The 22,266-nt window shown below is 35.3% G+C and overlaps 1 protein-coding gene across 10 annotated transcripts in view; it reads right to left on the bottom strand.

Annotated features, from left to right (window-relative positions):
- Nucleotides 1-22,266, bottom strand: part of DGKB (diacylglycerol kinase beta) — a 407,361-nt gene that overhangs the window by 268,767 nt on the left and 116,328 nt on the right. For 9 of the 10 annotated variants that reach the window (XM_088052622.1, XM_088052624.1, XM_088052617.1 and 6 more), the window contains one exon: nucleotides 1,252-1,328. The exons of the other annotated variant lie outside the window; for it this stretch is intronic. In XM_088052622.1, the coding sequence (XP_087908748.1) occupies nucleotides 1,252-1,328 (77 nt within the window). The remainder of the gene's footprint in view (nucleotides 1-1,251; nucleotides 1,329-22,266) is intronic. 10 annotated transcript variants of the gene reach the window in all.

Below are 22,266 nucleotides of genomic sequence, written 5' to 3'. Positions count from 1 at the left end.
GACAATTTACCAGTTCACATTTTTTCTAAAAAATAAAACAAAGCAAAAAGTATGTCTATATTCTAACAAAAAGCTGGTAAGGGAGGTCCTACAACCTGTGGATGATCACAGCACTCCCATCCGTTTATATTCTATGAATAACTAGACTTCTAGTTAAGTACATAAGATGATCTTTTACAGGATCAACTCACACTATTTCATTGAATTATTAATTTTTTCCTCAGAAACTGACTAAAATGACTAGCATTATGCCTGTCCAAATTCAAAGCATCAAGTGATTTTTCAATACTAAATACACTATTACTCATTAGTTGACAAGAATTATATTATTGCTATATGTTCTCAGTAATTTTTTGCATTTTACATCCTGAAATGTAAGATCAAGTAATTTTCATAATGATTAGTGCACGTTTCTCTCCTGAGTTTCACATAATGTGAGCACAGTCAGAAATATTACTATTAGAAACATTACTGAAAGAAGGGTTTTATTTAGCTACATTCTGAATCACACCATTAGGATGTGCTAAGCAAATGCAAATTTCAATTGCGGATAAGAAAAGAAAACAATCTGGCTTTTTCTTCCAGCCAAATCAGAATACTTTGTCTAGTGGTGAATCTGTAGTGACAATGTGCATACATGGCTTTTTTTCAGCTGAATTATTTGTTTCATAACATCAGAAAATCCCACTACCAGAAACAACACAACTGAAATTAAACAGAATTTAAGAAGAAATCTCAATCCACTTTTACAACTTTTGAAATTATGCTTAACATTTCCAATCTTTAGAGACTTGAAAACCATATTAATCTTATCATAAGGGTCGTGGAGGTGTTTTGGGTATTTTGTTTTTATTTTGGGGGTGGGAGGGAAAGGAGAAGGGGACCAGTGAGCCGGTTTTGGCTGGATAGAGTTAATCTCCTTCGCAGTAGCTTGCATAGAGCTATGGTTTGGATTTGTGCTGAAAACAATGTTGATAACAGAGGCATATTTTAGTTACTGAAACAGAGAAGGCCTTTTCTCACCAGCCCAGAAGCGAGGCAGCTGAAGATTTGGGAAGGGGCACAGTTGGGATAACTGACTATAGGGCTATTCCAAATCATACGGCATCCTGTTTTTTTTCTTCCCAAATGCTTTCAAATACCCCAAACAACTGATTTAAAAATAATCTTCTATTTCAAATATTTAGAATGGCTACAGAATTTTCAAATTGTCCACAACATTTCTGATCATTAAGAAACAAGAAAAATTACCCCTTCGGGATTATACTTTGCTAACACACCACTGCCATGGAATTCTTCTAAGACATCCTTAATTTTCTTGGTGGAATCTGGATAAAAAATGAAGAGAGAGAAATTGAAAATACAGAACACTGATTTACATAATATGAACTGTAATTAAAAAAAGCAACGATCAAAATTGCTAATAGCCTTTCAAAATGCACATTAGTAATTTTCTGTAGCTGTATGAGGGCTGTGGGCACAAAGAAAATGAGAACATACTTTACCTTCTTAACAAGTACTGTAAAAACCAGCAAGTAAACACAAAATGCTCAGAAACACTCTTTGATCGAATCGTTAACTATTAAATAGCATATTTCTGAAGGAGTTTTTTTTAAGATTATTTCAAATCACTTTTCTTGTCCTTGAGTCAACCACAAAACATGATCATTTCCACCAGCACTACAAAATCTCCTTTGGCAGAGCTGCCAGAGGATAGAGGAGCTGGACAGTATCAAGATAACTGAGAACCTTCCAGAAAAAAACTCTTCAGTGGTCACATCACAGAAAACAAATGCTGCTCTCAAAACCTCAATTTTTGCAGGTACTCTCACGTATTCTAGAAACTATCCTCCCCAGTAACTTTTGTCTAACAGAATTGTGCAAATACCTGCAGTTCAGAATCACAGATATAATTTTGCCAATTTAACAATGTGCAGAATAACAAAGCAATTATTCCAGTCGGTTGCCATTAACTTGAACTCAGATTCACTTAGAACTCACCATGCACATAACCACCTTCTCTACATTAAATATCTCAGCAATACAAGAAAAATAACTGTAATTCATTTGTTTCTTTAAAATGCAGTAGTTGAGTGCACAATGGTCAAATGTGTATAATGGCCACACCACCACAAACTAATAATGAGGACCACTGCAGTGAATAAGAGAATAGGTGAACTTTGCATCTGTAATTTTATTTCTACAACAAAACCTGGAAGGAAAGTAGAGAAGCAGAGTGAAGGAAGAACAGGCCTCTCTCTAGAGCAATTATTTTGGCACTTAATATTATAAACATTAGGACCTAATATGACTTTTACTAATTAATCAACAAAATACAGCATTATTATAGTTCTTAAGACTTTAGAGTAATCCAGCATCTTAAACCTGACTCTAAAACGTGAAGTTAGCAAACTATGCATGACCTGAAAGGAGAATACACAGCAGCCAAGGATTTGAACAATAGTTATGTAACAGCTCTGTAACTAGTTCATAGCAGCTATAAACAGGCTACAACACTAAAATTCAGTTTTAAGAGGTATTGGAGGAGGTGTTTCCCTCCCACTTTCAGACACAGTTTACATAGTAATAAGAATGGCTTTCCCCAATATTTTTCATTTAACAAAATTTCTTAAATAAAAATACCTGAGACTATGTGTGGCCTCAATAAAATTGCTTATTTTCACCAATTGGAAGTATTTCAATGTTAATGTCAACTATAAGCAATGGAGTTTAGCAGGTCTCATGGGCAGTCAATGCAAAATTTATTAATAAATCATATAGATAAAATAATCTATAATCTTATTGCTGTATCATTTGAATTACACCAAAAATTCACAAAAACACTAAAAAGAATAAATAAATAAATAAATATAAATTTTAACAACAAATTTTACTATCAGCTGTAATTAGAATCTGGTCAGTTAGATACTAACTGACCAGGGCAAGCGCGCAAATTGATGACTGACAAAAAAATTATTTTTATTTGGTTTCTATTATTCTAATATGTTTGTCAGTTTTCATATACATGGTTGTATATAAAAATCATTGCATCTTATGATAATGATGTCAATAACTACAAAAGCAGCAGTATGAGATGAGCAGATATATGACAGAGGTGATTGAGCCTCATCCTAAAAAAGGATTTTTCTGAACTTTGGAGGAGAGTTTAAACGTACATCAAATAGAAAGACAGCAAGGTCTCCTCACATATCTTTTATTATCCAATTTAAAAATAAATAAATGTAATAGAAATGGACTGCTTTCTAGAGGTTTTAAAACAATGTCTTGAGGTTTTCTTTCAGCAATGACTATGGTTGCATCTCACATTTTGCTAGATAGTCTATTCATCTTTAAATCAGTATTATGCCTATGCAACTGTTATTAAAAGCAAAACTTGTTATGTTAGTTATTGAAATTAAATTAAATCCTTGCTTTCCATTTTTTTCACACTTTTCTTAGTCAAGTATCAAGACAGAAAATATGCTCTGTTGCAACAACAATATAAACATTCACCTTTTTCATACATGAGTTTAAAACAGTCACATCAAAAAAGCATCACCTTCATGTTTGAAGTTACGGTCAAGAAAATAAAAGTCTGCAGATATAAATTCTGCTTTAGCTGTCCAGCAAAACTTTTCAAAATATTTCCACATTCAGGTCAGGAGCTGTAATTATTTTGAGTACTACAGCCAAGGTAGAATCATTTTTTACAATCTTTTGTTCACAGCCATTCAATCATTTTTTTCAGTTCATGTGACAGTATCCAAGCTAGAATAGAGATCTTTCAAAATGTTCAAAATTATATTGATATTTTAAGAAGAATTCCAACACACCATCTTCTGCCTGCATACTCCTTAACAGTACTGACAACCCTCAGAAAAAAATTAATTCTTCTTCCTCAGCCTCAAGTAGGCAAACTAATATTGGGAACATGTTCCAGCTTCAATAAGTTGTCCTAAAGGGATATGAATAACAGGAACGTTTTCTACTCTTTTTCAGGAATCACATTAAAAAAACCAGAAAACCACCAAAAAAACTGTCCTAGAAAGCTGTATGGAATAGAAACTTTAATAGAATGTTATCAACTCTACTTAAAAAAGAGTCACATACATGTTTTTTGTCAAAAAATAAACAAAAAAAAAATCCAGAAAATATACAGAAAAGTAACTAGAATTTTTTACACTGTTTTTTTTCTAAAAATAGCAAATAAATAGGAGGTAAAAACAGTGGAATGGATTTCTTTATGGTTTTGTCTGATCTAAATTATCTGAATAGTCACTGCAAAATGCTGGTGTAAACACAAACATCAACAGAACCTGTATATTCTCTGTTTCCTAAATGTTCCGAGATGTTCTGCAGGCCTTCGCATCTTAGCACTTCAGAGCAATTGCAGAAAATTCCTAAGTACAACTCATGTTAAAACACAAATATGGTTTTAAACTCTCTTGGAATACTCTTAGCTGTTTTTAAAATCAAGGACAAATTCCTTCTTTGTCTAACTCTCTGAATTCCAAGCTCTCCTCAAGAGAGATAGTTTTAAAATATGTGTGTATATATAGTATGTAGCCTGTCATGATAGTGCTTAAATCCCATGTTATCTGCGAAGTTATAGCTGGCACAGTACAAATTTAATGTAGCTTGAAATATGTTTGTTTCATGAGATCTTTTTCTTTGCTTTTACAATTTTGTTATTTTTATTACCCACTAGGGCAGTGCTTTGGTTATTCAGTCATAACACAGAAGACCTTCAATTCTCTCCCCTGCCTGAATTGATTTCAACTCCTATTGTTCAACCCATCCTCTGTCACAATTTGCATTTAGTCAAGTGGGTGGAAGGAGAAAAAAGGAAACTGTGGCCCAGGATTCAGAGTCTGCCTTGGATTAGGTGAGATGTCATTTCCTACCTCACACCCCAGTGAGTTTGGGGCAGAATAAAGAGGCAAGACATGGTGTGGTAGACTGCTAACTAAAAAGCTGTTACAAGTACTTGGGAGAAAAGTGGCTGCATTCTACACCATGTTGCAGAAATTCTGTTTTCAATTAAGGTTCCGAAACTATAAAGATGTGACTAGGGATAATGTTGTATTGTTTTAGAATAAAGGCAAAATAATTAAAATAATGACATTAGAAATATGAAACCTGCATACATAAAAGCAAAAGTATCAAAGTGTCTGATTTTTTTCTTAACTATCTTTCAGCCCTGACAAAGATACTTTTTATAACTGAAGACAAATTTACATACTAAATTCAAAACCGTTTGAGGTTTAGCCCACATTAAAAATTATTATTCATTTTTTGAAGTGACTCAACTTCAAATGAAGAAAATTGAGCACTCATTTGAGACTGGAATTTTGTGTTCCTTTTCTCCTACAATCAGAAAACAAAAAACAGAAGGAAAACTTGCCCAGATCACACACTTTTTATATATTTTCTCCTCATTCTCACAGAAAAATTCTTCAAATATTTTTTCCTTAAGAAAACTTGTAAGACAACATATGTAAACTCACATGCTATGTACACAGAAACATTTTTCAACTTAAAAGGAAATAAACATTAGAAAAAAAAAATCATTCTGAATTATAATTCTCAACAGAAAGTCATAACAACTTGCATATTTATTGGGCCATAACTAATTTTAACACCTACAATAACATGTAGAGTAATAGCCACTTTCTATCTCATAAATGCCTTTTGTAAACTTTATACAATATGAAACACATCACAGGCATACAAAATATAAAAGCTTCACAGATGTTTTCTATACCTCTTATTATGAATTAGAAAAGCAAAAGGTCCAACCATAGATATAAAATTTTCTGCATGTAAACAAAGCCTAGCTCAAACTCAAAACTCTTCTTGACAGATAAACTGAAGAGCAGCACTGAGAGAAATACAGGAATCAGTCAGCATTACCATTTTTATACAAGGTTCTCATTCTATGGACTTTTGTGGATGCAGCAACACAGTAATGTGTGTGTACCTAAATTTATATGCACAACTTTTATTTCTTTTTGCCTAGTTCATTTTATACAGAGAACTGGACAATGTTTTTACTCGAGCTATAACTCTGCTAAAGCTTTACTGGTCTAGAAATTCCAGTATATTAAAACACCCAAGCCTGCGAACAAATCTGTATGCAGCACTATCGAGTAAGAACTGTTCACCTTTTTACAAAAAGGTTGTTTCAGTAAGGACATGGCTCATCAAGCATTATTCAGGCCTGCAGCATGTCACGTCGGTAAGAGATGCCCGATGGTTGTTACAGAGCTCACAGAAGGATGTGGCTTACATGTCCCCTGCTGGCAACATGTATGGACATAAATGTATTCGGCTCACTGCCGAAGCTTTCGATATAGGTCACACCTCGGTTTTGGTTCATAAGTGGTCTTTTGATGCAAATTTCACAAAGGAAACAAACATTTAAAACCTTTAATAGGATAAACACTTGATTTTGACTTTCTTTTAATGAGAATTTAAAACCTATTGGAGCCTTGCAAAGAGTGGCTAAGAAGAGAAGGCAATCACTGTCCACTGGTCTCTCCAAGTTCCACTTGGAACTCTCCAAACCTGCTGCTACCTATGGTTTGGGTTACATTTCATAAGGAGAAGAATTGAACTCCACTCTCCAAACTACATTTTCATTGAATTCTATGACAATTAGGAAAAATTATTCTTAGAAAATCACTCAGAATTGGATGATGCTGCCTAAATAAATACAATGGCAAGTGACTTCTGTAAAAAGGAATGGAGAAGGTAGAATAAGAGAGAGGTAGGTAGCTCCTGCTGCAGAGGAAAACCTCCTCCTGACACCCAAAGCAGGAGATGCCTCTTCCACCCATCCTCCCTGCTTGGTTTATTTTGAGGTTTTCTTTCATCAATGACTATGGTTGCAACACAAAGAGCAAGACAGATTCGTTTTACCCTATTTGCTATGAACAAAATTATACTTAGACAAGGACTTTGTGAAAAAAAGCAATATTGACTGCATGTGCCAACACATCTTTAGTCCACATTAATAAAAAATTGTCCACCAAATCCCTCTTTCCTAAGCAGATGTTCAAGTGAAAAGTATACGGCAAACAACAGGGAGTTGGGAAGGCTTAATTTTAGTCTGCTAGTGGGATGAGCTTTCAAAGGAAGAAATAAGTATATGATAAAAACAGACTTCAGAACTTGAGCAGAACTGCACCCAAGTCCTGAGTGTACTTAAAAACTCTTAAATAAGAAAAAGAATGCATTGGATTTTTATATTTAAAAATTATGCCAGATAACTTTCTCAGTGTCCTTTGGACTCCTTTATTTCCTGATATTCTGAAAATTATGTCTTCAACAGTCTGAAAGCTCCTCAGAGTGCATCTCTGAGAGGAAGGCTCATGATATCAGGCTGCTATGAGTATTTGGGTTCTGCGGGACCAGGACCCCAAGGTTGTGATCACCAAGGTCTGTCTCATCACCACAGCTGGCATTGGGCAGCCCCAGAGCAAGGCACAGGGCATCTCCCTGGGGTCAGGGCAAGTAAGAGGCTGTCAGTCTGTTAAAAAATACCTTGCACTGAGACCAGGAAGGAGAAGAAGTCTTGGGAGCTTCTCCAGTCCTCAGATCCCATCATCATAACTGTGTTTGAAAACTCACACAAACCTTTTCTCATTTCCCTGTTCTCATTTCCTTTGTATTTTTGATGGTCATATCACCTGATAGAAGCTCCCAGATCAAAAGTTTTCCAGTTAGAATGATGATGAAACAGCTGTCTATTAAATTAAGGAAGGAAGGCTGTTGACAACGTATTTCACTCCAAACACTAAATCTAAGCACTAACTAGTAGTGAAGAGTCAAATCAGCTTGGTTAGAAACTTAGCAGGTATTTCTGATTTTAAGTGGGAACAGGGAAATAGCATTGTAAATTTGAGGACATTTCTACAGGTTTTGAAATATACATTTTAAAAAATATGTCAAATAAGTCAAAAAAATAAGTCAAAAAATTGACTTATTTCTGTTTTCCCCAAAATGCCACACCTCAAATCCTGTGTTCACAAGAATAAGGATATAGAGATGCTAGAGTGTGTCCAGAGAAAGGCAATGGAGCTGGGGAAGGGTCTGCCACAAGTCCTACCTTCAAGGAGCATCTCAGGGTACTAGGGTTGTTCAGCCCAGAGGAAAGAAGGCTCAGGGGAGACCCTACCACTCCTCACCAACCCCTGATAAGAGGCTGTCGCCAGATGAGGGCTGGGGTCTTCTCCCAGGCAACCAGCAAAAGAACAAGGGGAAACAGCCTCAAGTTGCACCAGGAGAGGTTGAGTTTTCTAGAAGGAAAAACTGTGGCGAAGCATTGTAACAGGCTCTTCAGGGAAGTGGAGGAGTGACCATCCCTTCAAGTGTCCAAAAAAAGTGACATGGTCACTTCATTGTTTTGTCATGGTATGTTTTAATGGGCATGGTGGCATTCAGTCAAAGGTTGGATTTGATGATCTTGGAGGTCTTTTCCAACCTTATTGATTCTGTGATTCTCTGAATTTTTATATTGGTATACTTTGAAGTCATAACCTATTTTTTAACCTTAACTTCAATTATGGTTTCAAAAATTATTGAATGCAATATATTGCAAGACAAAATTTCAAAGCTACATCTGGTTCTTCCATTCTTCCTTACATCAGTTCTTGAAATTATTTTCTTCCTTCTTCTTGAGCACAAATTTTTTCCCCATTTTGCTTTATCATGTTTCTTGTTTCCGAAGTACCAAGTTCATTTTACCCTTCCTCTTACAAAGTTTTAAATGATTATACACTGATGATTCTTGACATCACAAAATCATGATCCTCTATTATAATTTCTCTTGGGAGCAAAGCCTTTAAAACCAAATACATACCTAGGCCATAAAACTGAGAGAATCAGCAACACAAGTACACATGAATCTGGATCTTGTACTACAAATGATGAGGGCTCCTGAATTTGCTGTGACTATATAACAGTATAAACTGGATTGCCCTTTTTCTGTCCTAAATACTATTCCTAAGCTTTTGTTCGTAGTGATCTCACGCTTGGTGCAGTGAGGAAGAGCAGTTAAAGAGATCACTAGAGCCTGCTCTCCCTAGGGCTCAGCAAAACAAGCCTTGACAATGCTATCAAAAGCTTTTCAACATTTAGTGGCAATCAAAACTATCAGAAAATCTATCAAGCAGCGCAGTACTGCCACTGGTATGTGGGCATGTACAAAATTCTCTATTGCCTTTTGCATGTGGAGACTTCATATAATCCAGATATATAGACCCTGTATACACACATACAATGTTGCCAAGCCCTTGCATTTTAGTTTATATATAAATAAACACATAGACATAATATACCGTGCACAGTTTGGTGAATTCAGATGAGTTTTTGCAACCAGCAAGATACAACCTGATCTAATCCATCAAATCTCTATAAAAATTCACCATAAGGTGACCATATACAATCTGGGGAAATGACACAGAACATGTCTCCTTTACATTCCACACATCTTTGGATAGCATAAGCCTCCTGAGGCAAGTATTTAGTATTTTTTTAAATTGTGCTCCAGTTTACATAATAAGGAAATGCCTGAAGGTTCATGACTCAATAATCCTGACCAAAATATATATTTTTTAAAAAAATCATTATTGCTTATATAAAGTTTGTCCAATTTCTATTTCCTTTGTAGAGTAATTTTATGTTTGTGTGTGTTGAAAGTGTTGACACTGCAACAACAGTTCTCATTTATCACCATTTTGGCTAGCAATCTTGCTATATATATTTTGGAATCAATCTTTGAGTACTTATAATATTAGACATGTTGAGCCTGTGGAAACATTAATATTATAGAAAGTTTAAAGTTAATCACTGAAAAAGTAACAGCTTTGTTGTCCACAGGAATGGGCTGCCAGCAGACATCTGCCTACAAGTCACAGCCTCCCAACCATTGCTCAATTACAACGGCATGGTATGATGCAGAGATTGTTTCCACTGTGGTATTTACGCATTCAGCTACCTTATAAGGCTACTGAAAAAGTTTACTGCTAAATAGATAGAATTAAAATATAAAAGTCAAAGAAAATATGTTACAGACTGATGAGTAAAAAAAAAAGTCATTTCCAGTTGAAGACCTAACTTCTGGGATAATACTGTTCTCCTAATTGCTGTAACTTGAAATTTAATGAAATAAACTGGTAAAAGACTACAATTGTATCTTAAGTGTATGCTAGGAAGTTTTTTGAGATTTCCTATTTTCATTACTACAGCAAAGCAACTCAGTATTTATATTATATTTTCATATATTAAATATTAATATATGCTCATTTATCTTAACAATCATTTTAAATCTATCCTGGGAAATCTGCTTTATGGTCATTGCTCCGAGAAATAAATGTTTCAAGTACTACCTCCATAAATCTTCTAGATATGGACTTTCAGATTTTAAAAAATCCTGTTTCCATCTAAACCAGCTGTTTTCAAATTTGATATAGTTATACAGCATTTTTAGTGCATTGCTATATAATTTTATTTTTTTTTCATCATTAAATATATTCTTCAGATAGAGAGATTACTGCTTTATCTCACTAATTTATTATGTGTCTTTATGGATAATATGGACCATAACAGATAATACTTGAGATATAGAGTGTACAGAAAAGAGGTATCATGCAAAAACATCAAGGAAAGGAAAGCCCTTAAGATCAGTTCACACTCCTGGAGATCTGTTTTCTATTGATCCTTGCTTGATGCATCTCAAATCCTTTCCCTTTCTCTATAAAAACATTAAACCTGAATTTTGTATCTGCTTTAGTACAAAGAGATTTCATCTTCTGCCTTTCCAATTTAATATGAAAGCTGGAACAGGGTAATTCTTTGTCATTTCAGCATTTTAAGGAGATGGCAAGCAAGAATAAACCTTGTAACATAGTACATTGAAAAAGGCAGCATTAAACCCTACTACCAGGAATATCTGTGACTTTATCAAATGACATTTTCTGTCAGAGTATCAGGGAGAGACACTCTAAGGAAGACTGCATTTTCACAGAAATTTACTTGGCAAGGTAATAACATTATTCAGATAAATAGCTCCCATGAGAAAGCTTATAGAGATCGCTAATCATCCTAAACAATATCTTCTTGACTATTTAATTTAAGCAGTTTAATACACTTGGGTTACTTGTCCTCCACAGGCTTAGAAGCCAAAGCCCATTTGCTCTCTTAAGCTTGCTTTCTTATTCTCTTATCACTTCCTACAATTCCCTATTCACGTAATAAAACAAGCGAACAAGAACACATAAATTCTTAGCCATCACTGTTCAAGTATTCAGAAATAGCTTCAATCCTAAAATTATCCTGTGATCTGTTTTCTATGGTTTTATCCCATCAATCTGCTCTTCATTTTTATTTTCTCACATTTACTTCATTTTTCTCCGAGCTTATGCCTGCTCTTTTGTGTGCTAACACCAATTACGAGTTTTTGTGTGACACATACAGTAATACACAGATTTCTATGTTTTAAAACTAATGTCCCGTTCCATAGCTTATCCCCTGGCCTTTGAAAGGTTCACTTCGCTTGACTTCAGGGAAATACAAAATGGATTGTTTTCAGTAAATCTAAGTCATAGGGAATCTGAAGACAGGGAAAGGGAAAGAAATGAGAAGTACTACAGATCTAGACTGATTTTTGCCTTCAAACAATAATGATGAACTGTTGGATAAATATCCTGTGTGAATATGTAGGTAACTGCCTTGGCAGGGGGATTGGACTAGGGCAATCTTCAGATGTTCCTTCCAACCTTAACTATTCTGTGATTGTTTGAATGAGCTAAGATGTAATTACGAAAGCATGGTGTGAAAAGGATGGAAGCCAAGTGACTCCTACTTATTACAAAAGTTTAGTCACTAAGTGTACATGACAGATACACGTGATGACATCATTAAATAAATCTACATCAAATAAACTGTGAAAAATGTATCTTATACTATAAAAGCATATAATTTAACAGAAAGATGGGTAAAATAGAGTTCTATGAAATCTGAACTCATACGGGGTAACAGGGCTGCTTGGCCACAAGAATGCCAAGAACTGTGACAAATAAGATAAAGGACTGTTTAAACAACAACAAATCTTTCAGAATTAAGTTGCATTAGCTTGGGGTTCATTCCTAATATTTCCAAAACACTAACACTCACAAGGGTTTTTTATATCCATCAAGTAGTGATCTATGGATTTCTTTGGATATTTAACTAATAGTTTGCAGGAACCAGTTCCTGTATCAAAAATACAGTATATTTTCTGAGGTATAAGAAGTAGCTAAATTAAGCCAGTTCTTTTAAAGTGGTGTAAGACAGATTTACAATTTGACTGCAATGTCAGCATACCCTGAGTTAATTTTACGTATGTTTACTTGTATCATCCAACTTAGTATCCTCCTCCTCCTCTATAGAAACCTGTAGCCCAATGAAAGGTCTATTATAAAATTACATGATACATAGAGAAACATTTCAAAGAGCATAGATTGTATCAATTAATTCCATTTATTCCATGGCCTCCTTAGAGGCAAGCACCCACTATGGACAGCTTGTTTTGAGTACCATACTGATCAAATCACTAAATTTTATAGAGTAATTTTGCCATTTACCTACCATTATAGTCACAACATCTCTTAGCAATTTCTGGAAAGTTTACAACAAATTTCCTCAACAAACTCTGTTTCCAAATAACAAATGTGTTGTTCCCCATCTTTGAGTGGGTCCTTCCTTAAATCATTCCTGCCATAAATCCTGACAACGAGTAACTTTCACAACAAATAACATCTGCCTTGTCAATCCATAATTTTATTCCACATTTTAGGGGGAAAAAAATAGAAATAAGATAAATCAATTCAGTAAAGTATCTTTTCTGTCACCTATGGTTCAAACTACAGAGATACACTGCTAAACTAAGCTCAATGTATATTTAGAAGAAAAGGATAAATGTCTATTTATTGTAAGCTTAACATGACCTTAACATATATGTATTAAATGTTTTATGAATGTGTAGCCCTAAAATACAGATATTGTAACAACATTAAATTATCTAACCTAGTAGCAAAACACCAGTATCATGACACTGGTATTCATCAACTTAATGTTGCCATGGACAAAAGACAGCATAATAGCAATGAGCTATCAACATTCCCAGGACCCAGAATTCAAATTTATTTCCTAATCCGTCCAGTTCTACCTCAGTATGATCACACTGGACATGTTTGTTTATTTAATTTTATATAGTTCAGTTAGGCAGATTAACAGCGATACTCTCCAGAGCATGTAAGATACAGATATAATTACAGCAACAGTAAGCAGAAAAGATATGAGAAGGATAAGGAGGCAATAATGAAAAAGGATAAAAGGAACAAGCGAAAACAATAAAAAACAGGGAGAAGACAGGAAAAGGCAGAAAAACATTCAAAAATAGCAAAACAAAAGAGAAGGAAGAAAAGTTCAATCTTCTGATCTTCCCTTACTTCACATCTCTCTTCTGTTCCTTCACACTTTTTTCAAAATAATTGTAACTAATGTATCTTAAACAGAAAAATCTAAAAGTAAGATCTCACAATTTTCTGAGTTTCCAGAGACCTTAAATTTCCCATGATCTAAAAGGACTTCCATTTCAGAATAAATATATTCCATCCAATACTCTTTACATGAGGAGAAAAGCCCTAAAACACCAAAGTTAATATTAGAACATTCAGAAATAGGAAATTACAGCCACAAACAGACCCTAACTTTTCCCAAACTTCTGTATTCATCATTAACTCGCAGCTGAGCACTCTGAATGTTCCATATGCCTGATAATTAAAAGTATTTAAAGTAGTAATACATTAATGAAATAGTTTGTGAAATAATTCACACTTGAAAACCTGGGGAACAGACTAGGTGTGAGTGAGCTACATTCAAATTCCATAGGAGTTACATTTCAGGTAGATGGAAGAGTAAACCATCGGTGAACTTTCTGACTCACCTGCTTGCGGAGATCAGGCTTAACAGACATGGTTTTGGGTGAGGAAAATGAGAAAAAGGAAAGTTGGTTGATACAGTGAAAGACCTCTGAGAATGCAAAGGAAAACAAAACTTGATTTCAGAACTTTGTCAAAGGATGGAACAGGAAACAATTTAGATTTTTCCTTTGCTTCTGAAGATAGGCTTTCCCTTTCCTCTTTTATATACTGTTCCAGAATTAAACAAAGGAAAGTATTTGAAAAATCATGTTGTAAAAAGACTGTTCTAGAACATGTTAACCCAAGGAATCTCCTCTTGTTAAAGAGACTTTGGAAGACTGGAAGACTGGAGCTTGCCAAGCATGCAGCAGGTGCAATAAACAGTAGATAAGAACTTACAAAAAGTTTTAAGACGTTTCACCCTAAGGAAAGATAAACTCTTAACGCCCATAGGGAGTATGGCAGCTTTTCTTAAGCAATGGTATCACACTTTATTAGAGCCTATTATATGTTTTAAACACCACTGTATAGACAAACAAAACAGCTGTAAAACCAGAATTCACTGAATGCTCTTTAGCAGGTAACAGGATTCCCTAACAAACACAATTAACAGTTATTATAGGAGATGTAATTTTTACTTGGTGTCTATGGATGATCCAAGCTGGCCTCTTCCACTCCTTCTGCAGCCCCATATTTTCTTCGTTCTCTTACAAAGCAGATTTTCTTACAAGGTAATTTTTTAATCTTGGATGTGATATGTAACTAGATATATAAGAAAACTGTCACTACATTTATGATCAAGTTTCTCACAGCGTAGAGACCTGGTTTTGTTCTAATGATTTCCAAACAGCGTGTACCATCAGTGAAATAAAGCTTATCTCAGACTGTGCACTAAAAAAATCTCAGAAAAGAAATGGCTTATTAAGTTTCAATATGTATGAGATCATGGCTTCAAGATAAGTTATGAAATAAAGACCCAGTCTCCTGAAAGTAGTGACACACAATCCTCTGCACCATTAAGAAACATGCCAGACCCTTGTCAGAATATTTCAATTTTAGTGTCACTCACAAATAGCAAAGAAGAGGTTATACTCAGAGAAGTCATCTAAAATAATCTATGATTTATCCTCCCCTTTCTGTGTCTCTTAACAAATTCCAAATCTGAAAAAAAATCCCAACACCCAAGACACAGACATGAATACAAATAAAATGGCTATCATAAGAATAACTTGGTTTAGACAAAGAATAAATATTGTTGAGGGTGTCTTCAGAAATCTGGTTGCCCAAACCAAAATTCCAAGAGAACACAGAAATCTCTCCATATGTATTAAATGTTACATTTAACATAAAGCTGTGCAAACTATCTGCTTTTTTCCCATCAAAATGATAAATTTTTAGTTGAAATTTCCTTTGTTGAAAAGAACAACAAATGCTTTAGTAGATAACATATTCCAATAAGCCTGATATTAACAGTCACAGAATCCAAGAACGGCCTGTTTTGGAAGGGACCTTAAAGATCCTCTAGTTACCACACTGCTGTGGGTAAGGGGCACCTTTAACTAGATCAGATTGCTCAGAGCTCCATCCAACATGGTCTCGATCACTTTCTGGGATTGGGCATCCGCAACTTCTCTAGGTAACTTGTTCCAGTGCCTCACTAGCCCCCTAACAAATAATTTCATTCTAATATCTAATTCTAAACTCTTTCAAATTTGATGCCATTCCCCCTGGTCCTGTCACTACACACTCTTGCAAAAAGACTCTCTTCACCTTTCTGTAGGCTCCCTTCAGGTACTGGAACACTGTGATTAGGTCACCCCCAAACCTTTCCCAGGAACAAACCAAATTCCTTCAGCCTTTCCTCAAAGTAGAGGTGATCCATCCCTCTAAACAACTTGGTGGCTCCTCCTTTAGACTCCTTCCAGCAGGTCAATGTTCCTCCTCTGCAGGGGACCCCAGAGCTGGATGCAGCACTGTAGATGGGGTCCCACAAGAGGAGCAGCATCACCTCCCTTAACCTGCTGGTCATGCTTTTGATGCGGCCCAGGACATATTCTTTGACAACTACATTTAACTTTCCTTCATTTTTTTTTCCCCCCCAAATAAAATACTGAAATATTCAATTCTGTAAGCATCCAAATGATTCAAAAGGAACACCGCAGTGTTTTGTTTCAAAAAAATGTGTTCTTCTGTGTGCCTACAAATGGCACTATTATATAAAGAGACTCTGATTAGCTTGAATCAGGCAATGGAGGAATTCTAGAGCTCCTGAAATAAACTGAAAATAGACTCCAGCTGTGCTGCTGTACCACTTTACTGCTCATTTCTAGTTTAGGAATCTTTACACTACACTGCAAAGTACAACACAAAGCATGTTGCTTCTCTGGGAAACTCCCAAACGTAACAGGCTTTTATTCTTGTCAGATGGTCCAAGTCAGTATCCCCAGCACAGGAGCACACACAGAGCCCCTTCCAGCTCTACACAGGTCCTCAGTTCCACCCAAGAGCATTCATTCCCTTGCCAAACAGCATTTTAAGGACGGCCTTGAGCAGAAGCTGAGAGCTGCTTGTGTGGCACTGGACGTGGCGCTGCTTCAAGAGGGTCCAGAAGGAAGGACATGAACCCTGTGAGGGAAGGGGGTGGGAATGGGGACACCCATCCAAAAAGGGCAGGAGGCCAGCTGCTGACTGCTGCTGAGAGGCTGACTGCTGCCTGCAGGCTTCCCAAAAGCTCAGCAAAGCAAGGGGGCTGCCTGTGCTGCACTCAGAAAATACACCATGTTCCTGCTATCAGAATTAAAGTCATTCCTTGGAAACTTTCAGTCACTAAGACAACAATATGTATCATACGGAGCTAATTGCAGCCATTTAAAAGCTGGAAAATTAGAAGGAAGGCTTCTCATTCAGCCTGCTGTGTGTCCTGTAAAGGCATTGAGCACTTCACAAAGATCAGGAACTGACTTCTGTCCAATTTTAAAGGGAACAGCCAGAATTCAAGCTTTTTAAAAGCCTGCATACAATTTGGCAGATAAACCGAATACAGAAAAACAAAACAAAAAAAAAAAATTTAAAACAAAACAAAACAAAAACTGTATTTAATTTTAACATCCCAACTTTTCTGAAAAACCAATGGAATTCTTCCACTGGAGAAATACTGCATACTTCTTTATTCTCACCTTGCTTTCCTCCTGGTTCTGAAGGTTCTGTCTTTATTTCAACCCTCATATAAACTCTTGATTATTTCATGCATACTACCTTGCTTACCATTAAGATTTCTTTCCTTTTTATTTTTGATTTTATCCAAAATTTCTCTGATGTTAATTGCCACATTTTCCACCAGTTCCCCCTAACTAATTATCCTTTAGTTCTGCCAGCTGTGTACTCACAATAAAAATAATGTATAATATTTATTATTTATTCAAATCACTTAAAAAAAGACCATATCTACCTCCCTGTTCATTCTCACCATGTTTATACTTGATCTGCATCACCTTTTAAGGCAAAGGTTTAATGTAATTTTTAAAATCTACTATATTCTCACTATGGATAAAAACAGACAAAGCCTGATGAAATTAAATGGAAAGGTCTTTTCATAAGAAATGCTAATAATGGATTAATTTCTTAGAAAACAGTGATGCATAAACCGCACAAATAACATTGTTAAAACAAAATGTAATTTTTGTGGTCAGGCAGATTTAATATTGATTTTCTCAGTTTTTTCAAAACTCAAAAAGCAGGCTCCTAAAAATTGCTTACAAGTTTTAAGACACCATTTGAATTTCCAGACCTGCAAGAGGAAAACATTCTACATTCCCCTGAAATGACTGAGTTACTAGTTCAACAGCATTAATGCATAAAATTTCAAAATGCAACTGAATGCCAACCAAAAAAGCAGTTTGAAAAATCTCATTTCTGATAGCAAGCTCCAAAGCTATCTACTCATGGTCATTTGCCAAAGGCTGGCCAAATTCTGGCAACTTTTACAAAGCTCATCAGTCACCAAAGTTGCGCAACATAAGCTACTGGACTTTTATCTAAGACTAAATATGTGAAATAGAGGGGAAAACCAAACACAGCTCCACACTATGTATGCAAAACAGCTTTTTCTGAATTATATGGAAGACTACTATTTACATTATACTGAAAGTCTATCAATAAATGTGGGAATCTCTCCTGTCAGGTGTTCACAAAAGATTAGGACAAGACTGCTATCCAGTGTAGTAATGAATACTAAGAAATTATTACAAAAATAAACCCACAGTGGAAATAAACATCTGCTATGATAATAGACTTTATTCTCCTTTTGTGAAAGGGATGAAACTGTTTCCTATTTCTTCCACCTGTTTAGTCAATATAAACCAGTAATTATTGTGAAAAAATGAAACAGATGGATGGAATAGGAAACAGTTTCACCCCTTTCATGAATGGAGAAAACATATGAGGTAGAATCCACTTCATAAAACAAAAAAAAGGGCATTCAGAGAGTGCTTCTGAGAAAGACCGCACAGTTAAACATAGACATTTAGTAAAACAATGCAGAAATCAAACCCCCAGAGATGCTTCACAATCTTTAAAACAAAGCAGATGATCAATTCTTTCAAACTAAATCTATTTGACAACTGTGGTATATGGGGATTTTTTATTATTATCCTTTTTTTTTTTTAAATAGTTAGTTGCATAAGTATGAGGTCTGTAAGAGGTTTGGTAGAAAAATACTAGAATGCTATCAGAGACAAGTTCATAGTTATGTATTAGTGGTCTGAATAAGAGAAGAACTTAGAAAAATTCACCTGCTGCTATATACAGGATTAATCAAAGTACAAAACCCTAACAATCTGCCTCAACCACCACCCCTGAACACTGCACATACTGCTCTTGGGCACTGTTTGTGTAGCAGACAGCAGCAAGAGAGCACAACTTTTCTATCCACGGCAGCGTGAAGAACAAACCCATATGAAAAAAGGTCTTGCACATGTCTGGGTATGGTAACTCCTGGGGTGAAAAACAGGACGTGACAAACTCTTACAGCTTGGGACAGAGCAACTTGCTGAACATGTAAGATGCGAATTTCCTATCTAAGAAAACAATGACATTTCTTTACCTTAAATAACAATTTCCAGGATAAAACCTGAAGTACAACAGGAAAATTTAACACAACAAAAATGCAGTGACATGATGCATTCCTTATTCATTAACCCGAGTTATCCAGAGCAGTTTACACTTTTTATTCACTAGATACAACACAACACTTAGTGAGGTCTGACTCAGCTTCAAGCCAAAGGCTTTTTGTAGTGAAGAGACCATATTTATGGCAAATAACTCAATCTCCATTTAATAACTAAATGGAGATGTTACTATAACCCACTCTGCACAATTATGTAAGATTTAGATTTTCTTTTTGTGTCCAGATAGACCTTAAATAAAGAATTACATATTTGTGCCTGAAACACTCACAAAACTTTAGAGATGCATGTCTCCCAGGGACAGGATGCTAAGCTGTAAAAATGACTGGATTTGTTTGTATATTTTTCCTTTGTTTTGTTTAGGGGGTTGAGAAGGTGTTGCTAGCCAAACATGCTACATGGGCTGTATGGATAGATAACAAAGTAGGGATGAAAAAGAAAGGCGGGGGGGGGTGGGGGTGGAAAAGAAAATCAAGTTTTTCTGAAATGTGTTACTGGTAGGAAAACTCCAGGATTCAATACAAACTTACTCAGCATATTTTTAAAAATATAACACCGAATAACTAAGCTGTAATATCTACGCAGGGCTACAAAGAATTTATCTTAGTCTGCCTTGAAGAGTGGTTTGAAGAGCAGTTTAGTAGTCCTTGTACACAGCCATTACACCTAGAGATTGCTATTAGAAGGAACAGCTACTATGATTCTTGCTTCCTGAAACTAATCCAGAAAAACTGCAGTGCATGCTGTGATTTAAGCACATACACTGGGAAACACTTCAGAACGTGCTTTTGTACCATTTGCGACAACTTAATTGACATTCTTTCTGTGAATCCCTTAAACTCCCAGAGCTCAAAGTACAGATCATTTAAATTTATATCATAATGTCATGTATCTTTAACAGCGTGGTCTTCTTTGAAGGTATCACATGTTAGACCATAGATAAAACAGTGAGCCTAGACTTGACAAGCAATATGACAATGTTCATTGTGTATGAAACTAAATATAAAAATATGGTTCTATACTTAAAAGTAAATGAAACAGGTCATTACTCCTCTAAGTAGTAGATAGTTCCTAATTAACTAACATCTTATCTACTAAAAAAAACCAACTGAATGAACAGGCATTTCTGATTTATTCCAGAATAAGAGCACCTCTAAAGGGACTGTAAGTGACTTTTTTCAAATTCCAGTTTGAGTACTTGCTTGGATTCACTCTCACCCAAATTAGCTAAGTAAGTACTCAAGCTTTCAAATCAAAAATAATAGTGCTTGTATATATCTTCACAGATTTTAATAAGAAAGAATTTATATTCAAAAACTTCTAGTGGGTCTTCTGTAGAAGACAAAATAGCTAACACAAAGTACTTTAAATCATTTTTACAAAATAAACTTTGGCTAGCCACCATGGTTCGATGTGAATTCTTTTCCTTCTGCTGTAGGTAATTTCTCTCAATTTCATGATTATGTTTTTTCAAGTAGTGTTATTACCTTTCATAAACAGAAAATGTAAATCAAAATTTCCAAACATTCAGTTTTAGGTACCGAGTTCTATTTTCGCTTCTGTCTGTTGTTGTGTTTCTCTAAAAGTGGACTTTGATTTTGTCCTAATAAGCTATTTCTAACATCTGTTCTTCTCTTTCTAACATCACTAACAGCACTACCTATGGGTAGTTAGAATGGCACAGATACATGAATTTTGGTCTACCAAAACTCGGTACACTCCAACTTTATTGAAGCCATTTGTTTTGCTTTGTTTTTGTCTCCTTTTTTACATTTTAAAATAATTTTTCCCTTTCAGAACTTTAATATTTTTATCCCAGGAACTCTTGCCACTCACTCATTTTCTTCACATCTCTAATATAATTTCAGCAATTTATTAAACTCTTAAAGCTTATCCAGTACTGAAGTGCCACTTTTCAACAAAGAATTCAGGCATATACTTAGTACATAAACTGTCTTCCCATCCTCATCTCATAGACATCTATAAAATTTTCACTGTTTCTTTCCATTCAACTACTACTGTCTCTAGGTGCTTAAACAATATACAGTTACAAGGATTGCCAAAGCGTTTATGTTGATACAGGTAAGGATATTAGAGTTTGTCCCATCTCTGTAGTGAATTTCAAACATAAAGAACATATTAAAAGCAGAAACGGCACTCTACTTAAAAACAAAAAAAAAGCAAACCACAAACAACAAACAAAACCAGAACAAACAACAAAGAAACAATAGTTAACAAAGCATTTTAAAGCTCTTCAGTATGCCTTCATGAATGAAAACATCTATTACTAGGCCACTTAATTCTAGGAAATACATTCTTCAAAACAAACTCTTTATCTCTGTTATTACTGCTACAATTAATTCGAGAGTCTCAATATCAGAATCACAGAATTGTCAGGGTTGGAAGGGATCTCTCTAGTCTCTCAAGTACAACTTCTGTTCCAAGGCAGAGTCATCCGCAATAACAAAAACAATTTGTAATTTTTATGTTTAAAGTAAAATCAAGCATTTCTATTTTCAGAATTAATACAAAAGCATATTATATTGCAACTTGATCACAAATTCTTTTGTCCATATTCTGTACTAGTTTTAATAAAATTATGACCCACACAAAATCTGGACAGTTCTAAAGACAAATTTAGCAATCTGTAATGTCCTCAAAAAGCCATTCAATTTTGCAGTGCAGCCAACAAAACTATGCAGTGACACTGCATAGCATCCACTAAAAATCTTTCAGAGACACACAAAAAGCAATTTATTTTTAGTGCCTAAAAACACAATGAAAACATATGTAATTATGGGCACATTTTAAATTTTTGCTTCTTTTAACTGGTAGAAAACAACAGGAAGGCAGAGGAAGGCAATCCAGGGCCCTTCACCCCAATTAATGGCAGATGGAGGAAACCTGCCTGACACTATCAGACAGCCCTAATTCCCCCCTTTTTCAAACAGACACCTCTGACTCTCGATTTGAGCCGTCAAGACAAACATATTTTCTGTTCTCAAGAGGAGCAAGGCAGGCAGCTTTGGCACTCCTTTCCTTCAGAAACCCAGGAGAGGCAGAAGAGCGTAAGTGGTAAAGCTACTAGCAAAGCATACTTTTTCAGTGGATGAATT

Source organism: Pseudopodoces humilis, chromosome 1, assembly GCF_049639895.1.
Source record: "Pseudopodoces humilis isolate 2021_Gansu_Grassland_sample_001 chromosome 1, ASM4963989v1, whole genome shotgun sequence".
Lineage (NCBI taxonomy): Eukaryota > Metazoa > Chordata > Aves > Passeriformes > Paridae > Pseudopodoces > Pseudopodoces humilis.
This window is presented reverse-complemented; position numbering and strand designations above follow the sequence as displayed.